At 43.0% G+C, this 21836-nt stretch overlaps 2 protein-coding genes across 6 annotated transcripts in view; one reads left to right on the top strand and one right to left on the bottom strand.

Annotated features, from left to right (window-relative positions):
* Positions 1 to 6537, top strand: part of slc39a10 (solute carrier family 39 member 10) — a 35072-nt gene extending 28535 nt beyond the window's left edge. For all 5 annotated transcript variants that reach the window (XM_063498657.1, XM_063498659.1, XM_063498658.1 and 2 more), the window contains 5 exons: positions 361 to 469; positions 555 to 854; positions 1242 to 1322; positions 3259 to 3449; positions 3619 to 6537. In XM_063498657.1, coding sequence (XP_063354727.1) covers positions 361 to 469; positions 555 to 854; positions 1242 to 1322; positions 3259 to 3449; positions 3619 to 3771 — 834 coding nt within the window. In that variant the 3' untranslated portion in view covers positions 3772 to 6537. The remainder of the gene's footprint in view (positions 1 to 360; positions 470 to 554; positions 855 to 1241; positions 1323 to 3258; positions 3450 to 3618) is intronic.
* Positions 6538 to 7905: 1368 nt separating this feature from the next.
* Positions 7906 to 21836, bottom strand: part of dnah7 (dynein, axonemal, heavy chain 7) — a 72923-nt gene continuing 58992 nt past the window's right edge. Inside the window, exons 53-64 of the mRNA XM_063500301.1 lie at positions 21442 to 21534; positions 21182 to 21358; positions 20827 to 20988; positions 20550 to 20750; positions 20238 to 20399; positions 19045 to 19230; positions 16378 to 16515; positions 14305 to 14535; positions 12720 to 12872; positions 10770 to 10947; positions 9922 to 10025; positions 7906 to 8174 (exon numbers count right to left, since the gene is read on the bottom strand). Of these exons, the coding sequence (XP_063356371.1) occupies positions 7968 to 8174; positions 9922 to 10025; positions 10770 to 10947; positions 12720 to 12872; positions 14305 to 14535; positions 16378 to 16515; positions 19045 to 19230; positions 20238 to 20399; positions 20550 to 20750; positions 20827 to 20988; positions 21182 to 21358; positions 21442 to 21534 (1992 nt within the window). The 3' untranslated portion in view covers positions 7906 to 7967. The remainder of the gene's footprint in view (positions 8175 to 9921; positions 10026 to 10769; positions 10948 to 12719; positions 12873 to 14304; positions 14536 to 16377; positions 16516 to 19044; positions 19231 to 20237; positions 20400 to 20549; positions 20751 to 20826; positions 20989 to 21181; positions 21359 to 21441; positions 21535 to 21836) is intronic.

Genomic DNA, 21836 nt, shown 5'->3' with positions numbered 1-21836 from the left:
TGTACGGGTTTCTACTATCCTGGTGGGGACCACAACCTGACATTTACTATCCTGGTGGGGACTTTCTGCACCGTGGGGACCCAAGTCCAGGTCCCCACGGGGTTGAAAGCAATTTTCACACTCAAAATGTGGTTTTAGTGTCAGGGTTACAATTAGGTTATGGTTAGGTTTAGGGTAAGGGTCAGGGTTAGGCATTCATTTTTGATGGTTAGGGTTAGGGTAAGCGGCTAGGGAAAGCATTATGTCAATGGGATGTCCCCACGAGGATAGCAAACCCGCACGTGTGTGTGTGTGTGTGTGTGTGTGTGTGTGTATATTTGTTTGTCTGTGTATATATAAAATGAGCATTGTTGCTCACAGGGCATGAAGAAGGTGAATGAGGAGGGCAAGATCGGCAGGAAGTTGTCAGATCACAAGTTAAATCGGCGCTCGGATGCAGAGTGGCTCCACCTTAAGCCGCTCAATGAAGGTTAGTGTTTGTTCGTGAATCTTTACAGCAGGTCATGAGCTTTAGCGCCTTTGGTCCTCCCGTTAACATTTCCTCCCTCTGCCAGACCCTGACAGCACAGCCGTCTCCTGCGACAACAGCCACAATGACACGCAGCTCACCGAGCTCCAGACGCCCGACTCTCCCACCAACAAGACGCCGCTGGCACCCGCAAACCTCCGTCAGTCCCCCACCAAGGAGAATGGACGTAAAACCAAGAAGCACGGGCACTCGCACGGACACGGTCACTCTCATGGAGGAAACTGCCACTCGGATCAGGAGATGAAGGACGCTGGGATAGCCAGCATTGCCTGGATGGTCATCATGGGAGACGGCATGCACAATTTCAGCGACGGCCTCGCCATAGGTACCACGATTTTTTTTTTTTTTTTTTTTTAGTTTTAGAGTTTATAAAACGCTTGAGCTTTTAGATCTGAGATCACTTTTAAATAGATGAAATTCTTCACTTTAGTCATTTAATATTAATATCCAATCATGTAACAGCATATGTCTGACAGAAAATAAGGCCTAATGGGTCTATGTTAAGTCTGAAGTCTGTAAACACGGTGCTTTACTATAAAATGTTGGTCTCCTGCAAAACAGTTTTTTGGGGTTTTTTTTATACCAAGCATGAAGCTACCACCAGCAGTCTTTTGGCAGAAGATTAATATTTAACTGGTAGATGCACAGCAGTGTGTAGTTTCCTCTAATGGTCTGTTTCTTTCTCTTTTCTCTGACACTTTGAACTCTACAGGCGCTGCGTTCAGTGCAAACCTGACAGGTGGCATCAGCACATCAGTGGCTGTTTTCTGCCACGAATTACCTCATGAACTCGGTATGTGCACTAAGACACTGTGAAGGGGGGGATAAAATAAATAAAACTGTCAAAAGCAACTCATTTACTCATTACACACAAGACACTGCACACTTCATTTATTCAACAAGTGGAACAAAGCTGTTTTGTGGAGGCTTTGGTTCCCGTAAAGATAATCAGCGTCTAAATCACCGCCTCGTGCTGAAAAGCTCTCGTCTTACTTGAACTGAAACTTTAATCAGAGCGAGTCTCGCGACCCTCCGTCCCTTGGAACTTGTTAAAAAAAAACAGTGGCGTCAATAATCAGCGCTGTGCTCTTCACTCCAGAAAAATGCTGGGTTTTTTTGTAAATTAATGGCTTTCGCGTGACGGCACTGAGATGATTTGCCAATATCTGTCAGAGCAGATGATATACTGAGCCTGGCACACGCTGTTCAATACAGCTGCCGGTGCTCTCGTTTGCATTCAGCTATCCTCCTCTGAGGAGCCGTTTGATTCACTGTGATTCAGCAGCAGTGAACAGCTTTGTTCAGGCATGCTTGTTTTTTTGTAAATAACTCTGCAGTGCTCTCCTCTGCCGGTTTGTTTATAGAGAGAGGAAGAGGATGGGGCAAAGAAGACAGACAATGGGCCCGTCCACAGCAGATCAGTACTGATGATGTGTCTCATTGTGCTGCAGCTTCATTGCCTCGTTTGTGTTCTTGATGAATAGACTAGTGTCAATTACCGCTGCGTGTGAACTGGTGAATAATAACCTAGGTTTGTCTGGCTGCCCCCTCCCCTTGTGTTGATCAAGAGCACCCTGTTCTCTTATTGTTGTGTTTTTAGAGGGAAAATGAGTAAAGGAGAAGAAACAGGCTTTGAGTCTGTAATATTAAAGCGCTTAGCAGAAATTACCAGTTAATGACTGTGTCTGCAAAAAATAAAAAATAAATCAGCATATATATATATATAATATATATGCGAGCTCGGTCCCTTTGTCCCTGCGTAATTTCACATTTCCTGTTGATTCGGTGCCCGTTTCTTCAGCAGCGCTCGCTGTCGTGCTTTCACCCCCGTCGGGCAGCTTGTCAGAAAAACGCAGCAGTTTGACAAGTGCACCTCTCAGCTCCTCCTCAACACAAAGACTGTCCCCCGACTGGCAGCTGGATGGAAAAGATGATGATTACAAGGGTTCTTTAACCACCCAGAGTGAAACTAATTGGCAGTGATGGGTGTGTTAATTGCGGTAGATGAGGCGGCAGCAGGCGTGTCTGAGTGTCTGACGGTTTGGAACGGGGGGAAGTAGGAAAAGTTGAAGAGGGGGGCTGACAAAAAAAATGCCAGTGAAGCGAGGTGTGCGTGGACCGTCTCTGTTAAGTTCTCTCCTCTTTTCTCCGGGGTTGATTGATGGATGAGAGCAGAGTGGTAATATATTCATTGTGGTAATTAGCGAGGAAAAGAGGCCGCTTGTTACACGGCGCAGGAAATGTAGGCCACCCCCCTTCTCAGTATTCATCTCTCTCTCCAAATCCAGGGCGTTTCCGCTGAGACTCGGGCCTCTTCTCGCATTTGGCCCCGGCGATGATTGAAGAGGGTAGAGAGGCTACTGCATGCATATGTAATCATAAGTATATGAAGTGCGGCCCTGTTTTTTTCCCCACCTATGTGAAGACAGAAAGTGGTGGTGGATGCGTGCGGGTTTGTTTGTTTAGAACAAGCTCACCTCATCACTGAAGGCAAAGTGAGTCATGGAATGAACTGGAAAAATAAATAAAACTACATGAAGTGAGCCTCGCTGTTTACCGAGGAGTTCCTACTCCACAAAGAGCATGTCACTCTTCAGACGGTAAACAGGACTCGGACATACAGCTGTCATTCTGCTTTTACCTCATGAAAAGAGCAGCTTCAGCGTGTGTGTGTGTGTGTGTGTTGTTGCAGTGATGCCGTTTAAACGAGTGTGTCTTCTGGCCGACAGGTGACTTTGCGGTGCTGCTGAAAGCCGGGATGTCGGTGAAGCAGGCTATTGTCTACAATCTGCTGTCCGCCCTCATGGCCTACGTTGGCATGCTGATTGGCACCGCGGTGGGCCAGTACACGCACAATGTCACCAACTGGATCTTCGCCATCACAGCTGGCATGTTCCTTTATGTGGCTCTGGTGGATATGGTGAGTTGGCTGAGCGCACTCCACAGCCCCAGAGTGATAATTGTCCCCCGACTCCGTCTCCTCTCCCACACATGGGCAGTCGCTCGTATTCTCGTTGCCTCCTGATCTGCAATGCTAATCCCAGAAAGTCTGAGTCTTATCCCAACTGGTTACTTTGTCTCTTTTATAGCTGCCAGAAATGCTTCACGGGGACAGTGAGGACCACAAGCGGTGCCAGCTGGGACACTTTATCCTGCAGAACCTGGGCATGCTGACTGGGTTCGCCATCATGCTGCTCATCGCCATCTTCGAAGACCGCATTGTTTTCGATTTTGGCTTCTAGTGGAGGACAGAGGAAGCAGAAGGAGGGGAGAGCTGGATGTATCAGTGTTGTTCTTGGCCTTAACTTGCTCTGTTTGCAATGTAACGGCCCGGTCTTGCATGCAACGTGTCTCGTTCATGGCCTGTGCCTCCATTCCAAACATGCTGCGGTAGCTTATGCATATCTCATGACTCTGCTAGTGGTGTTTATACTCTGCTCCTCCATCACTTCTCCTCCGTCAGTTCCAATCTGTCTGCTCCCTGTGAAACATAAAGAGGCACAGCGACGGAGGAGCAAAGCTATGCCCCAACCAGGATACACCTCCTCTGTTCTGAACGTTTAAAAGAATAAAATAAAAATAATGTAGATAGTGAGGTGGTGCAGGGTGTGTGTTCATACAGAGAGGCAGCTGTCATGGCTCAGCAGCTCGCCGCCTATCCATCATCACCTGTTGTTAGTGTGTCCTCGTCTCTCATCCCCTCTGTGCTGTGTCCTGTCAGCTGTGCCGCGTACATCTGTGGTGTGTGTTTCACCTGCCATCCATCGTCGCCGTCTGATGTGATCACGTCGTGTATCAAACGCCGTCGTGCCAAGCCCCGGCCACTGGAGCAGCTCCACAGCTGCATCGCAGAGCGCCACAGTGCCCTTAAAGCGACGCCCGGCCCGGCCCCACCTGGCTGCTACATGTGGAATAAACCATTTTAGCTGGTGTTTCTTCACCTGCAGAACACGCTGACAGTTTTAAGCTGCAGTATCAAAACAGAAAAGTATTCAGCTGTTTGTGTGTGGGAGATTGTCTTAATTACTCAGTTTTTATTTTATTTTTGCTGCCATTAACTTTAGTTTTGCCCTTAGAATTATGTTTTACCGCCTAATTTTTTTAAGACTACTAAACCTTTGTAGTTTGTAGTAGCCCTTTTCAGACATGGGATAGGTAACAAGTGACAGTATTCTGTAATTCAAACATAGGTTTCTTCTTCTTCTTCAGTGCTTTGAATAGTTATGTTATAATTGAGACAAAAACTGTTTTTAGAGATTTTTAATGTTTTTACTGCTGCTGGTGGGATGTAACATGACACCACCATCACAACGTGGCCGTTTCCCACCAGCAAGCATCAGACCGCCAACCCAAATGTTTCTTAGTGGGAGTAGATGCAAATACACGCAAAGCCAATGTGACTAAAGTCATCAAAATATGTCTGTATGGAGCGCATCTAAAAACTAAATTGGGAACATTCAGATCCAGTAAAAGAATGTTATTTTTTTTAAAGCGTGTCTGAAAAGGGTTACTGACAGCTGCTGCTAACACAGCTGCCAAAGCCTTTACACACTAGCATTTACAGTAATCAGTGTTTTCTTTTTGTCTTCTTTGGGAACCAAATGCTGCAAACGTCCAGCCAACTTTGTTCTGTAAGGGTCTAACTATCTTCAGCTAAATGAGAACGTTTCTTACTTAGGCCTCTTTGAGAGTCACCGACTTCAAAATGTGAATTAAAGTTATTTTTATCTTCATAAGAAGTGTTGTAGTTTACTCGATTTTTGTTTAGGGTGCCTCTTTGAGTTCCTGAAAGGTGCTTTGTCCCATTGGACCAAACTGTGGTCTGTAGTTATGGTAGGAGGTTCAGTTGTCTCATCTTCACTGATGAGACATACATCTGTGGATGTACTGTAAATACATGAGGTCTGTCTAGCATCAGTTGTTGTGCAGCTAAAAGTTGAAGCTAAAAATTCTTCCTGCTAAAAGTGTTTGTTGAAGAATGAATTCCTGACAATCTGTGACAGATGACGCAAAGAGCAGCACACTCCAGTGCTTCTAAACGTCCCAGCACTTCTAGTAATCGATTAACCAGGTTATCGATCCACAGCACAAAGGTTATTTATTGGGAGTATTTTTCCAACCATGTGTAGTCACTGTGCTGGCTGTGCCCAAACTGGCCACAGCGTGGATTTTCAGCGGCTGGTGCTTGACGCCACCCATCATCCCACCCACCCCGACATTCCATTGGCTGCTCTGTGGCTCACATGCTAAAGCTACCAATCCTAGCTTCAGCTGCTGGAGCACGCAGACTTCAGTTATCCTGTCACTGTGTGACATCCGTCGTCTGTGTCTTAACTGGCTGTAAATCGTCGTGAGTCTCACTGATCTGACTGAATCATGCATGAAGCATGAGTGAAGCGGTACAGACGTGTTGGGTGTTTTCATTCTTTGTACTGCAAGAGTAAAAACGGTGAAAACTTCTTGTTCCTTTTTAAATGAACTGTGTGAAGATCATGTGATCTTCCAGGGTGGTCCAGGGTGTAGTGTGACGGTGTTACAAGCCTTTTAAAAAAAAATAAAAAAATTATTACTTTGAAGCAGCCGTCTTATCTGCACGGTTATTCTTTGTACAAGTGTTTTATTATTTCATCTTATGTTCACATGGAATTTTAGTGCAATGGGACCTGAATGTATTTTAATTCAGAATCAAATGAAGCTTATTATTTCCCCCTTTTTAAAATATAAGTTTACATCTATTTGATTGTTTTCCTCCAATATTGACTGTTTTTTTTTTTTCTTTTTTAAAATAATTTAAACCTTTACCGCCCTGTCGAGTGCTCAGTAAGACTTTGTGACACATCGCCCAAAGTTTCCTCACTGTTTCTCAGGCAAAAAGACCATGATCATATTTGCTTTGCTCTGTGTATATTTGTTTAGTGACCTGGATATAAAATGCAAAATGTGATATCCTTGCTTTTTGCCTGTCTGTACATTCTCCCCTACGGAAGGAAAATAAACTCTGGAAACTTCGTGGACTCCTGATCTTTGATGGTTCTGCCATAATCTTGCCCCTTGGTGCCAGTCTCTTATATTAACCACAACAAATTCACCGGTGATTGGCAGATGTAGTCCACAGACCTTCTATCCACCACAGTTTCCTTCTTACATATATTACCTGAACATCTGCTCGAGCTAATGCGTAATAATTGCTTCTTAAACCCGTCAAACTGCGCCCCGACTCTCACATTTATCCACACCGGCACAAATTGGTGGAAGAGAGCTGAGAGACCCTGTTGGCAGCACTCCTGCCACTCCTCCCTTCACTTTATCTGCTGAAGCTGGTTTGTAAATGAGTGACCTGGAAGATGGATCTATGAAGAAACCAAACAGACTGTGCAGCTGAGTCAGTGCCCTGTTCATTAGAAAAGCTGTGATTTTATTCCAGGGTTTGCATGTATCTGTCCGATGCTGCTATTGCACACGATGTCAGGTATCTGGGTCAAGACTATTGGGGCTAAGAATCCTTCTATAAGGAGTTGAGATCAGGAGGTTTGAGGGGTGACAGTGAAGTAAATTAAGGTTAAACAAGTATGAGAGTGCAGCTTTTGTCTCTATGGTGGATTTGCTGGTTTTCATTCACTGGTTAAGTTTAGGTGTTGAGAAACGACTTTTTGAAGTTCAGTGTTATTACAGTTTTCAATTTTCAATTCAATTTTAGTTATACAGTGCCAAACGGTCGCCTCAAGACACTTCATATTGTAAAGTAAACCCTACAATAATATTTACAGAGAAAACCCAACAATATCACCCAACTTTGGCGACAGTGGGAAGGAAAAACTTCCTTTTAACAGTAAGAAACCTCCGGCAGAACCAGGCTGAGTTTAGTTTTTATTCTGTTAGATCACTGTCAGACTTTGTAATGATTATGATATTGTGTGGAGGGCATATGTCTTCTTGGTCTTGTAGACACTCAAAGCCTCAAGAAATGTGTCCATCAGTGCCTCATCAGCAAGTTTTAATAAATGTTTTAACTGGTACTAAAACCAAACGTATTACCTCAATATTTTAAGTCATTTTAGTTTTCCAAGTTCACAAAACCAGTTAACTAAAATGTTTATTTTTGATATCTGGTTGTAGTTTTATTTAACTATAATAAGCTTGGTTAGGTTTAGGAGAAGATTGTGGTTTGGGTTATTATCCAGTGCAGCGTGAAGAGATCCTTTACAGGAGTTCGACCAGCCTCACTGATGTCGTCCAGCTGATGCATCGTGGCACTGACATTGTGTACGACACGTGCTCTTGTGTGTTTTGTGGATGATTATTGGTGTCATTTTTCGGTGTTGCAGGTTTGTGACATTCTGAAAAAAAGCCCAGAGAGCCTGCGTGGGTTTCTGTTCCCGATTTTTTTAATTACACGTCAGAGTGTGAAACAAAACCCAGGCGTAAGCCAAAGCTGAGACTACGAGCTGAGCTGGCAGAGTAGAGCGACCCCTCTTCTGATCCAGTGCTCCACAGGAACGTTGGAGTTGAGTGTCATGGCGATGACATAATTGGTGGAGTGTCCAGTGGTGGACAGAGTGCCACGTCGCTCGCTTGTCTTGTAGACGGGCGCCAGATAACACATCCTCTCAGGAATGTCACCTCGCTTCATGGGCTTCAACCACATCTGACAGAGAGAAGCACAGAGTGTTACAGAGGGGACGGGATGGGATGACAAGGTCGCACCTCAAAGTTTTGGGGTGTGCTCTGTTTAGAGTTTGGAAAGCAGCCGCGGTCGTGTAGAGGTTGTTTTCCTTTCATAAGATTTGACTGGTGGAATAATTCAGCTGGCTTTGGGGGTTTGCTTCGCCTCTGCTGATGACACACAAAAGGAAACAGCCCTGATTGCAGGATAAATGCACTGTGATGGGCGTGGGTGTCTTCAAAGGGGCTCAGAGGTCAGGATGGAGCGATAAGCATACGCTGCAGTGGAAACTAACCTGGCTCTCGATTTGTTATCCAAACATTAACTTACAAATTGGAACTTTGGGGACATAAACTTATAAAACAATAGCATTAACGAGCAAGAGCTCCCTTGGGCTATTAAGAAGTCTTGGTTATGCAAAAGGGATAAACTGGGCCACTCCAAAAAACATCTTTAAAAACCAAAAAAACAAAAACTGTTTGTAGACTTGCAGCCTGAAAAACCACTCATCTGGTTCCATAACAGGCGCCTCAGCGAAGATTTGCATTTCAAAGGCAGGCGCGGCAGCCTCTGTTGTGCTGCTTTTTTCTCTCCCCACAAATAATAAACACATTTTTAATTAAGTTCCGCTCTTGTCAAGAACTGATTCTGTTAATAACTTGCCCTGAACTGTCTGAATATAAAAAAATAGTCTCGTGCATAATTCATAGGCGCTGAATGCATTGTGAAGAAGAGAGAATGGAAAAGATTCAAACCGTAAGGAAAACTTGATCAGTGGCTGCTCTGAGCCACCGGCTCTTACTTCCATCACTCTGTCAGTCTGCTTTCATATGCCACAGCATGCCCTGCTAATTAATAAAAGGATGGGAAGGAGACGAGTGTCCTGCAGGCAGAATGTAAAATAGTGCTGAGGCTGCAGCCGAGTCCAGAGAACATCCTCCTGGGTGAAGCAGCAGCTACACCCGCAGCGGCTGCTGCTCGCTTCCTTTGCAGTATTTGTCCCTTCTTAAGTAAAAGCTATCGCACTGGGGTTTACGAGCAACGCAACAATTAAAAACTTTTTCTTTCTGATGGCCAGAGGGATTCACACAAGCACAATCAATAAATCTCCTCCCTGCAAACTTTATGTAAGAATTTGTTATGCAACACGGCTTTTTGGGGCCTTTTTGGACCAGGTGCCTGCAGTGTTTTGCTATCAGCTCCACAAATTCATTTAACAGTGCCCACAATGAGCTTTCAAATCCACAAGCTGTAATATAAAGTGTAATCCAACACGCTTCTCTCTACGTGTTTCTGCATGGGGCCTCACCAGGAAGGCATTCATAAGCCAGTTTCACACATGTGCTGCAGCATTTACCTTCCAACCGAGGCCTTTCAAATCCAGTCATTTCAAAGTTTTGTGTTTTTTTCCACTGAATTATCAGCTGGTTACAAATAATGCTTTTTTCCTCTTATTCTGCCATACACATCATGATTTTTTGCCTTGACACTGGTGCTTAAATCTGGAACAGAAAATAGTGCTGAGTGAAAACTAAACGATGCCTTTAGGCTGTGACACCAGGAAACAGTTTTTAAACAGAGCTCAATCTGTTTATCAGCCCTGAAAAACTCCATAAGGATGCGCTGTACTTGTGAGGGCTCACAACAGCTGCAAAAAATTCAATAAGAAGCACAAAATTATTAGAAATAAAAGGTGACGACCAACATGAACGCAATGCCGACTGCTCACCACAGGCATGGAGTCGTGCAGCACTTTGGGATAGGACTCAGCAAGACGTTTGGTCTTTCTGTCCCAGCGCGCCCCATCAAGGAACAGACCTCTGATGTACACACCTGACACAAACACACACAATTCATTCTTACTGTGATATTAAAATCTGCAAATTACCTTCTACAAACAGCAGCTTTGGACAAACACATTTCTACATGAATTAAGCTGAACTGACCTCTATGCTTGTTTGCAGAGTGCAGCAGGCTCTTCCTCTAATAGGCTGGAAAAGGGGGCATGACTTAGAGATAACTAGATGTTGGCACCCCTACAGTATGACACACCCAAATGCACAAACACACTGTCAGATTTGTAGCTTGGCAGTATAGCTTGTGTTAGCTTGGTGGGGGCCCAGCAGGGAGCTGATTGAGGGTGAGACTTTATGTGAGACTTTGACTGAGAATCTCACAGCGGAGCTGGAGGCACAGCGAGGGGCTGATGCAGGCCCGCATGTAAGAGAGAGGCAGGGAGGCTTTACTTTAACTTACTTTCTTCCTTTATACTTTGCTTCTCTCGTATTCAGTCAGCCTTGTGTCACTTTTCATCTGTTTGTTTCTTCTCCTACACCCACCACTTGTGTTCCTCTCATTTCGCTCTCTGCTTTGAAACCTCATTTTGAATTCCCCTCTTTTATCTCTCAGATTCCTTCCTACTACAAGTGCTCTCCATCTTCCCCGTATCTTTTATTTACCTTCATTTAATGAGAGGGGCCTTTAGAAAACCTGTCCTAATACCCTGCTTACACTATTAACCCAAGGCCACGCTCCCTCATCCTATCTGCTGTTTTCTTTCTCCTAGCAGCATCCTACCGTCCGCTGGAGGCCGATTGTACTGTCTGTCATCCAGGACCTCGAAGTCAAAGCCCAGCAAATCGATAGGGATGGTGTGCTTCCTGGCGTAGTTCTGCTGGCTGCCTGTGAGAAAGGCTTGGGTGAAGAAGAATCCTGATATCCAAAATACAGCAGGCGCGCCCTTGTCGTACCAGTCCTGAACACACACAGAGGAAAAGAAGACATTTAGAGTCAAAACAGTCAGTGAGGAAAAGCAAGTCAAAAAATAAATGCACAGAAGAACAAGAAAGTCCATGTCAACATTACACACTGCAGGTAACTAAAGTACAATATGTTTAATATTATGTTGAGCTGCTAATTTAACCTGTGATAATTCCTGACTTATACAAACAAAAGGAATTACAGCACATATGTTATTTAAATGACAGATTGTAATGTGAAAACTGAATTCTTCACTTGATCCCTGAGATGTTTCAGTCTGGACCACAAATCAAGCGACACACACTGAGGCACAGCACTAGCATGCCACATGCTAGTGCTGTGGTATTACAATAAATGTAACCTGCCAATTCAGGAAATCACTATAGGAATAGGAAAACACTTCGACCCCCAGCCCTCAAACAAAAGCGATCACAATTTCATCCAATCACAGACCCCTCACGTCCGTCTGGATGGGGGCATTGTCCTCCTGGAAAAGATGATAAATATGATCTTTAGAGCAACTTTGTACTGGTTTGCAGGTGGACCCAACCCACGCCAGCAAAATCCTCTCACAGAACAACAAAGCACCAAATCCCCGCACTGTAGGGTCAAAAGTTCAATTTTTCCTCATTTTTTACTGATTTCTGTATTCATAAATGTTAACAGGGATTATTATTTTTACCAACATCTCCTAAACAAACATGCAGTCACAGTTAAGAAACCCAGCACTTTCCAGCTCACTTTTAGGGAGTCGTGAGTGGATGCACACACACACAGTATTCTTTTCATTTGAGTGGGTACTAACAGGAGGAGGATATTTCTGCCGTGGGAACTGACAGCACTGTTCGATGAAGCGCTTCACTTTGCAGACTCACATGGTAGGTCATGTGGCTGCAAGTGTTTCCAGTGCCAACTCTGCTCATGATTAAAATGCATAATACAGCAGATCTCCCTGCCTCCTCCGTGTTGATAAGCCACTGTGGAATAAAGCACTCTTGTGTAAGTGTGCCAAGTGTGGCACAGCTTAAGGCAGATCATTATACAGCAAAAATATGCAATGACATATGTTTTTCATCCATAACACTTATATATAAAAAACACGGATAATACCTTATTAAAACATTTTTATGTTGTTATTTAATTTTTAATCAGCTTTACTATTTTTATTTTGTGCTGTGATATTACCTGACTTGTATAAAGGCATGACTTTAGCTCAGGAGGTAGAGCATGTTCTCCACTAATTGGAAGGCTGGTGGTTCAATCTCTGTCTGCTCCAGTCATGCCAAATATCCATGGGCAAGATACTAACCCCAAGATGCTCTCCGAAAGTTTTAGACAATACCTTCATCCATTAAAACTGTAGGCATAGATTTTTTCCAGTTTAACCTGGTGAGTTATCGACATTAGGGCTGAACAACACGGTCTGCGAGGCCTCGCTCCTGTAACTTGAAGAGCTGATTTGAACCTGTTGGTGATGTTTATCGCCTTGTGCTGCATGTTGGAATATTTTAATGCATTGATCTGGTAAGTACATGAACTTAATTCACAGTAAAGGACTTAGACGGGCTGGAAGTAAAATGTTACTTCCTCTGTTACACCTGTGCACTTTTCAAATGCAGCTTCCTAAACAAACTCACTAGCCACCATCTCATCCAAGTATGCTCACTTTTGGCTCAAAAAAAGCAAAATGGTCAGATCCTTATAGTTAAACTCGAGTCAACAGACCAGAATCCCACTTATTTGATGCAATTCTCTTGTTTTAGTCACCTGCAAGAACGTCAGTCGCTCTAGGAAGTCGTTGACGTAGCTTCCTAACGGTTTGAGGCTGGGGTAGGACTTCTTCATCCACATGGCTGGGATGCGACCCTTCAGGATGCTGCTGACCACCTCCTCCAGCTCTGCAGACATCACCACGAGACCCTGCACACGAACACACCCACACATCACACACATGTAATTAACTTTCTTTGAAGCTAGCAGGAGACAGACAGGTGCGTAATGGGGAACTCTTACTGTTCTGTGGGGGGCCTTTGATACCACAATGAACTATGATGTGCTTTGTTCCCCTTACTGAGTCTTGGGCTTTCTCTTCAGTCTGGTGACGATGGAACATCTCAGAAAGAGATGTGTTCATTAAAGTTACAAAGAGAAGCACGCAAGTGTCTAGGCTTATTTTTCTAACCTTTGAACAACAGGACTGCAGTTATATGCAGAGGAACGTTGCTTTATTAATTTCATTTAGTCTAATTACAGTCAATCTGGAATGCTGTTTCCAAGTTTCCAAGTGTGTTTGTGGCACACTGTAATACTTGTGGATCCTCGCTCATGGATTTATCTGGTGTATAATTTAGCAACACTGCTTGTATGATGACAATAACAGTAACACACATAGACTTTTACGTAGACAAAAATTATATGCAGGGTAATGTCTACACTTTCCCTGGTTTAACAAAGAGAGGATGTGTATTAGGTTGTTGCACCCAACTGTATTCTGCTGAATGTTTATAGTATCTGATTTCTGAGGATGCATTACCAGTGTTTCCTCTATAATCATTCAGCAGAGGTGTGCGTCCACACATGAATTATTACTTTCACTGAACAGAAATGTAAAATCAATGATGATTCATCATTTGGCGTAACTGTTTTTCTTAAACAAATTTACGGCAATTACACAGCATTTGGCATTTGGACAATATCCAGACAACAATGATTCCTGAGACCTGGACCAGACTTAAACACTTAATGCTTACTCCCCTCTCTGGTAGGTCAGGTATTACCCAGAGGCGGTATAAAGGAGAGGCGTGGCACTCTCAAAATGATCAATAGAAAGTGATGGGAAAACTCCTGAATGCCAAGTGTCTCACCTGTCTCCCAGAGAGCCACCACAGAGCCCAACTGGGAAACATATGATCCAGTCATCTTGTACATTCGCAAGTACACAGTTGAAGTTCATGACAGTTTCAAGTGTGCGGCTGCTGATATATCTACCTGTTATCATACTAAAGATCTAGCCAGGAGTACTTTTTCTCATCTTACAGTCTCCTTAATGTAAACCAGCACATTTTCTCTGTGCTCTGGTGGGATGAGCCACACACTTTGATCGTGTTGCTTTTTTGAAGTGAGTTATAAGTAATTCATAATAGTGTTTTTGTGTCCCATGACCACTGGAATAAGACTTATGGTTCTCTTTTCAGTTATTTAGTTAGAGGCTTTTGCTCAGATGGCTGCTGAGTGACGACACTTAATTCTTGATATTTTCATACTTCTCTTGTGAAAAGTGATTTTAAAAAAAAAGACACTCTTCAAATTTACTGCAGATACATTCCAGTCCTTTCTCCATGTAAGCACGTACCTTTATGGCCTTCTGAATGTTGATGCAAGAGTCTCGGATCGTGCCGAGCAGGTTGTTGAAGCGACCCATCTCCTGCACCAGCACTGTGTTCATGCTCTGGTTGTAGCTGGTAGGAAAGCGGCTCATTGCTGCCTCCAAGTCAAAGTCTTCAGGCAGCTTACTGAGGATGTCAGCTGCCACTTCAAAGACCATGTCATCTGAGGATTTGGCATCTCCGCCTGAAGAGCGGGACTGATCAGAGACATAGAGCACAACAGAGCGACAGAGGGCTGATGAGAAGGGAAGGCAGGATGTGGGGTTCTCACTCGATTGACAGTTCATAATTTTTAGGGAAAATTACCATTTGCTGTCTTTGACTTGTCAAATTATGTATTCTCTTTTAAAGACTCATTTGCACTGGTGCTATTCTGATCCTGAAAAGACCCTGATGCTAAGAGGGCCTGACTTCTGACTCGACTTTGCTTATATTTCATCATCTTTGTGCCTGAGTGATTCACATTTTATGCATCTAAAAGAACACGGAATGACACAGAATATCAACGTTTTTATATTTTATTTTACCTTCTCTTTCTTAATTTGTACACATTTCTCAGGTTATAGCTGCAACACTGTCCACAGAGGAATCACTGCTAGTATAATCTCAGGATTTCATCATACAGCGCGAGATGAAAGGCTTCACTGCATTTCCCCCCTGATTTCTCCCACGCAGTAATTTGACACACTCTTATCAGCAATTATAATGATCATTCACGGTGATAATTATTCACTCTAATCTGTGATTCTTACGCTTTTCTTCTTAGTCCAACTTGCACCATTTACCTATATGATGCTTAGTCACTAGCCAGCGGTAATGGATAATCATTGGCTAATGGCAACAGGGTTACAGTAGGAGAATGATAAATAGCTGCTTCATTCCATTTGAAGTGTCTCCCTGTTTATCGGTCATTGAGACTGATGAGATCGTATTAGATGCTAATGAAGTCCACACATGACTGGAGCCATTATTAATCTTGTTGAATGGAATTTATACGAATAAATGCCAGACTGCACGGAGCTCTAATTTTAACTTGAGATCTAGAAGTCACGATGCATGTGGAGATAATTCTCTCTTTGTAGCAACCCAGGTCTGATGCTATAAAAATACACTTTCACTATATATGCTGAGCTGAATGCGGAATTCTTCTCTAGTGTTGTGTGTCGATCCACTTTAAAACTTCTAGCATAGAGAAATATTTTTTCAGAAGTCAAAGACACTGTGGTGGTTCTTTAAATAAATGGATACACAGATAAATAAAAACCCCTTTCCACTTTGCAGTAGAAGCCACACTTCTTTCATGTTCGAGTAGGCCTTGATGCAAAATCCCTCACATTTGATTTCCATCAAACATCGACTGGAGCGGGGAAGCAGTAAGATATATAATCCTGAACAAGCTAACCTCGTCTAACAAAGCTGAGATATAATGATGCTGGATCACACAGCTCCACCAAAGCCACTGTGACTCACACTGTGTCTCTGCAGCCTCAAAGCACAATGTTGCTCTTTGAGAAGTCTCTCTAAAAGCAACTGCAATATTTATTTAGATTTTTTGTTTTTAATTAATGCTGCACGGTGCATTTTAATGCAGGCCGATAAAATATTTAGAACAGATCCACAGGAGGCATACCGATGCTGTGTGTGTTTATGGGAGAAATAACTTCAGTGCCTAGGTAAATGTGTTCCCATGCATGTATTCCGGTCTGTTTATTTTGTGTTTGTTTGTGTGTTATGTATTTGCGGGGTCAGAGTGGCTGGGGTCATTCCAGCTGAGCATCTGGGATGTTGGCCAAGAGGGGGCGCTTTGGCCTGGGAAGCAACCAAAGGCTGGTGGCTCTTTCTTTTTTAATTTGTGCCGAGGTCTGGCCTCAGTGCTGTTTTTTTTTCCATTTCTGTGGTAGTAAAAAAAGATCTTTACAAACTACTCCTGGATATGCCCATTTATTTTTCCTAAAAGATTACTCATGTGTGTCTGAACTTCCTGTGACAGCTGATCAATACAATACAGACTTATCAAGGGTCAAGGTAGCATTAGGTACCTGTGTAAGCAAGATGCTGTCAAACAGAAGTTGAGTCTCAGCCTGGTCCTTGGTGATATCTGCGTTGGCGTTCATGCCAAAGATTTCTGGTGACGGGTTGAGTGGCAGCGACTTGGTATATTCGATGTAGCTGTCGTACTGCAACAGAGATGCAGAAAACAGAGGGAGAGGGGACGGGTGAAGTAAGAGGACGATTTTTAACGCAACATCAGGAAACATCTCGAGTAATAACACTCGCTGAAAAACAAGTCGGCTCCTTAGATTGCTGACATTTATTTTAATGACTATGTAAATGTGGCTTCATGAATAAAAGATGTGGTTGGAGGGGGGTGCAGTGCTGGAGAACTAAATGCCAAATAAAATGGTGTGCACCATAGATTGTACTAGTGTTAACAAATATATCAGCCCTCACTGATGGTGGCTTCCTGCTGTGCCTTGTTACACACATTTTATCTGTTAATGACTTTTTAAAGGTAGCTCAACAACAATGCAAAGGAGTCCTGCAATATGCTTCCTTGAAAAACTGCCAAGTTTCCTTTTATTGAATTTTAAGGCAATGATACTGCCAGCAGCTTTGTGTAACTGATATTTGAATATGAATGAAAACACAAGTGAATAACATACCTATGCTGTACTATATATCAAAAGTTCAACAGCATGAACAAACTCAGCATCTGCTAGTTAAGCAGACTGCACTTAAACCTGGTTGACATATTGTGACATCAAGGCAAATACTGGGGAGTAGAACATGTGAAGAGGTTAAAGCTGAAGGAACACTTGCAGTACACAGAAGAACTGTATTATTTCGTTGATGCATTCAGCGTGTAGTTTTCATCAGAGTCTACAGGCAACATTTTGATTAGCAGGGTAAAGAATAGAAAATATAAAAAAAAACACCAATCACATATATCCATTCATACAGCATACATACACTACCAGTCAAAGGTTTGGACAAACCTTTTCATTGAATGGTTTTTCTTTATTTTCATGACTATTTACATCTGCAAAACTATGAATGAACACATATGGAATTATGTAGTGAACACAAAAAGTGTGAGATAGCTCAAAACACATTTTATATTTTCCTTCAATTACTGCTTTGCACACTCTTGGCATTTTCTCGTGGAGCTTTATGAGGCAGTCATCTGAAATGGTTTTCCAACAATCTTGAAGGAGCTCCCAGATGCTGAGCACTTGTTGACCATTTTTGCCTTCACTCTGCGGTCCATCTCACCCTAGGTGGGATAGGTCAGGTGGAGTGTGGTCCAACCAAACACAAACCAGCTCCAGATCTCTACATGTTGGTTCAGTGTGCCTTCAAATTTGACTAAATTCCCAACAGTGTCACCAGCAAAGCACCCCCACACCATCACACCTCCTCCCCCATGCTTCATGTTGGGAACTATGCACGTAGAGACCATCCGTTCACCTTTTCTGTGTTACACAAAGAAACAGTGGCTGGAACCAAAGATCTCAAATTTGGAGTAGACCAAGGCACAGATTTCCACTGATCTGATGTCCATTCCTTGTGTTTTTTGGCCCAAACAAATCTGACCTGCTTTTTTTTCTTTTCCTTAGTGGTAGTTTCTTAGCAGCTATTTGACCATAAAGGCCTGATTCGCACAGTCTCCTCTGAACAGTTGATGTAGAGATGTGTCTGCTACTGGAACCCTATGTGGCATCTATATAGGCTCTAATCTGAGGTGCTGTTAACTTGCGATTTCTGAGGCTGGCAACTCTGATGAATTTATTGTCAGCAGCAGAGGTGACTCTTGGACTTCCTTTCCTGTGGCAGTCCTTGTGTGAGCCAGTTTTGTCGTAGTTCTTGATGGTTTTTTGGGAACACAAGTTTTAGCAAGATTCCGAACTGACTGACCTTTGGTTCTTACAGTAATGATGAACTTTTTCTCTCTACTTAGCTGATTGGTTCTTACTATATTATTAATTCTAACATTTTTAATAGTGCAGGCAGCTGTGTACCAACCTGACGTCTGCATAACACTGATGGTCCCAACCCCATTAAGGCGGCAACAAATTCCACAAATGAACCCTGACACAGCACACCTGTGAAGTGAAACCATTTTAGGAGACCACATCATGAAGCTCATTGAGAGGCCAAGGGCTTGCAGTGCTGTCAACAAAGCAGAGGGTGGCTACTAAAATATAAGACATATTTAGAGTTATCAATTTTGCTTCATATATTTGACGTCTTCAGTATGAATCTACAATATAGAAAGTAATAAAAAGAAAGAATAAAACATTCAATGAGAAGGTGTGTCCAAACTTTTGACCGGTAGTGCATCTACCATAAGTCTGAACTGAGCATATGATCATGAGGTTTGAAGTCAATTATTGTCCCTGGAAATGGAGTGTGCCTGATAAAAAACACATTATATTTGGTCCATAAACAGGAGTGAGATGGAGTTTTTGTTGTGGCACCAAACACACATTTTGAAGATAATAAAAGTAACGAGAAGTTACTAAATGTGACTAAATGAGTGACAACTCAGATCAGTGAGACTTTGCATCATGAATACTGCAAAAACATTTCCCTGGTATTGACATATTACCATAAATCCTGTGCTTATTTTGTTGCCTACAGCCAGACCTTAACCAAAGAGGTGATTCGTTTAAAAAAAATCTTATCTGAGACTCTGTATATCTTACATCTCCCTCAGCTGGTGCATAGTACAGCCCACTGGGGTCAAATGTGTAGCCAGGGTCCTCGATGATCTTTGGGGTGTAAAAGATCGAGAGGATGGTGCGCAGGGTTCGTCTGTCCCAGTCGTCTGTCACTCGCCCGCCGTAGTTACACTCACCGGTCATGTAACAGAGGGCATCAAACGGCACTTCCTGTACAACACAATAAATCATTCATTTCATAAGAGAACATAACAGCGGGTAAGTGAGAGGTAGTTGATTTTCAATGTACACAGATCTGCCAGCTCTGACAGGTGAAGTGATGGGAAACTTATGGCATTCATGCAGACATTACTTTGACTCGTACCAGCCAACACTGCTGCAAACCCTCCTCATGGTAGAAGCTTCTTCAGCAGAGCAATGTGCTCTGTCACAATGCAAAAATTCCTTAACAGCCATAAAACAAGCCAGATGAATAAAGACCCCACCCCACAATCCACAGAACCCGAGGATCCAACTACAACCCACTGCCAGAAACCATAAAACATCCAAACTATCCCATTCAAAACCACAACAGGTTAGAAGTATTTCGAAGCACCAAGGGGACATACACAGTATTTGTCAGGGGGTTGTAATGCTGTGACCTGACACACCTGTCACTTTAGAACCAGCATTTGCACACAAAAAAGCATGTGAGGATGCAGAAGGGTGAAGTTGTGGCCAGTTTGGCATTTTCTTGAGGAGGACTTCACTTAAAAATGCACCGAGCAGCACTCAGCCACAAGCTGAAAATGTCACTGCGTTCCAAAAAGATCCTCAGTAGTTTATGTCTACTGCTTTTTCCACAGGAAGAGGGGATGGTGGAGGGTTGGAGTGCTATCTGTATGTGGAAAAATGTCAAGAGGGGTTTTGAATATGGCTTATGAAAAGGAATACTTGAGCAAAGCAGACGGTAGTTGTAAAAGCCAGAATTTTTAATATGAGCTTAGATGCTGACAGCTATATAGGAGTACATCGTGGATGTGGGTCTGCATGTGAGATAAACTCACTTCATACAGCTCTATGTAAAGTTTATATGAAAGCACTACATCCCAGACTGCATGGAATTTGTAACTGGTTAAATGCTTGCGTTCACTCGATGAAATACAATGTTTTTTGGAGAGAAAAACACAGTAAGCAAAAAAATTGCCCGTGAATGGAAACATTTCAAGAAAATCTACCTGGTACTGTTCCAGGAACATGTGTAGTTGCTGTACAGAGATCCGGAGGTCAGTCTCATTGAACTCGTATGGAATGTTCCAGCCTAAAGGTCCAAACTTTCTCCTCTCTTGGGTCAGGGCGTGGAAGAAACACAAGCCATACAATAGCTTCTTGAACACAGCCTGGGAGGTGGAACAGATGAAAGATGTGATCTAAGATAAATAGTGGTGCTCGTATCCCACTGCTAAAACACACACATCCTGAAATCCACCTGCTGATGGAGCCATGGTAGACATGCACAGCAAGCCACCAAGACATGTTTGCATACTGACCGGCTTGCTGCAGCTGCCAAAAAACTCTGGGTCAGAGATGGGATCCATTAAGAAGGAACGTGCAATGTTGGAGCGGAGACCTTTTGGAGCCTCGTTGGTCATCTTAACACCATTCTGGAGCACCGCCACAGGGAATGTGGGAGATGGGTAGCTAGTAAGCCATAGCCTGAAGTCTGGGTGGGTGTTATCTGGGTTCAGCCCCTGCTCACAGAGTCAAAAAGCAAGTAAATACATGCATATATTGGAACAAATTGCAACAAAAAGCGCATGTCCTCACCTCACAAACTCTCTCCAGTGTTGACATCCATGAAGTGGCCAAGTGGCAGTTTTGCAGAACCACCCAGGTGCCTTCGTTAATGCCTGTCTGAATCATGCGCATAGCAATAGGACCTTGGCCTTGGCCCAAAGAGAGGGACGTCAGCTTGTTACCAGTAAAGCCCTGAGAGATAAGAAGAGTGGTGCACTTCATTTTTTAGCTGCTTTTTGACTGAGGTCTCTCTCTCTCTCTCTTTTTGTTTTAGACCCGGTAAATATTGAGATTGAATTTCTTTCATTTATAGAGGCAATTTTGATTTCATTTACAGTTTGATGCACACAGCAGGATGACAGCTATAGTTGTAATGTCTCTGTACCTTTTCATCTCCAAACTTGAGCAAAGCCGCCATGGGGTCGGAGCCAGGGGAAAGGATGAAGATAAGGGGGGCACAACAGTGGCTATCTATAAAGGCGTTACTTAAGTTAAAGGGTGGTGCTTCAATGAAGTGATGGCCCAACTTGTCTGAAACAAACTCCTGAACCATGGGAACAATCTGGGGACAAGTTAAAGGAATGTTTTAGAGGTTTTATGTGAAAAAAAGGTTATAAAAAGAGATCATTCCCCATGTGGACTGACTTTGTCTGGCCTGAGACAGCGAATCACCAGCATCTTCTGAAACTGGCTCAGCTTCTCCTGCCACTCATTAGGAAACTGAGTCTGATGGGGCTCCTGCAAATAGACAAAGTAGAGTCAGTTTTGATTCAGACTAAGTATGCATGGGAAGTACTTTTTAGTTTTTCACACTGCATAACTTTCCAAATATTAATCCTGTGATATGTCCCAAATATATATTTTAAGCGATAGCTGTAGAAAAGCACTAGATATTTTAAATCTGTTGATCAAAATGATCCTAATCAAATACCAGCTGAGGAATAATTATGTCAAGTTTTCTGTGACAGGCAAGGTTAATCAGTGTAATCGTGCAAAATGGTGAATCGAAATTCCAAAAATAGAGAAATATTGTACATAAC

This window comes from Pelmatolapia mariae, linkage group LG16_19 (genome assembly GCF_036321145.2).
Source record: "Pelmatolapia mariae isolate MD_Pm_ZW linkage group LG16_19, Pm_UMD_F_2, whole genome shotgun sequence".
In the NCBI taxonomy this organism is placed as follows: domain Eukaryota; kingdom Metazoa; phylum Chordata; class Actinopteri; order Cichliformes; family Cichlidae; genus Pelmatolapia; species Pelmatolapia mariae.
The sequence above is the reverse complement of the archived record's forward strand: the minus strand, read 5'-3'. Positions and strand labels throughout refer to the sequence as shown.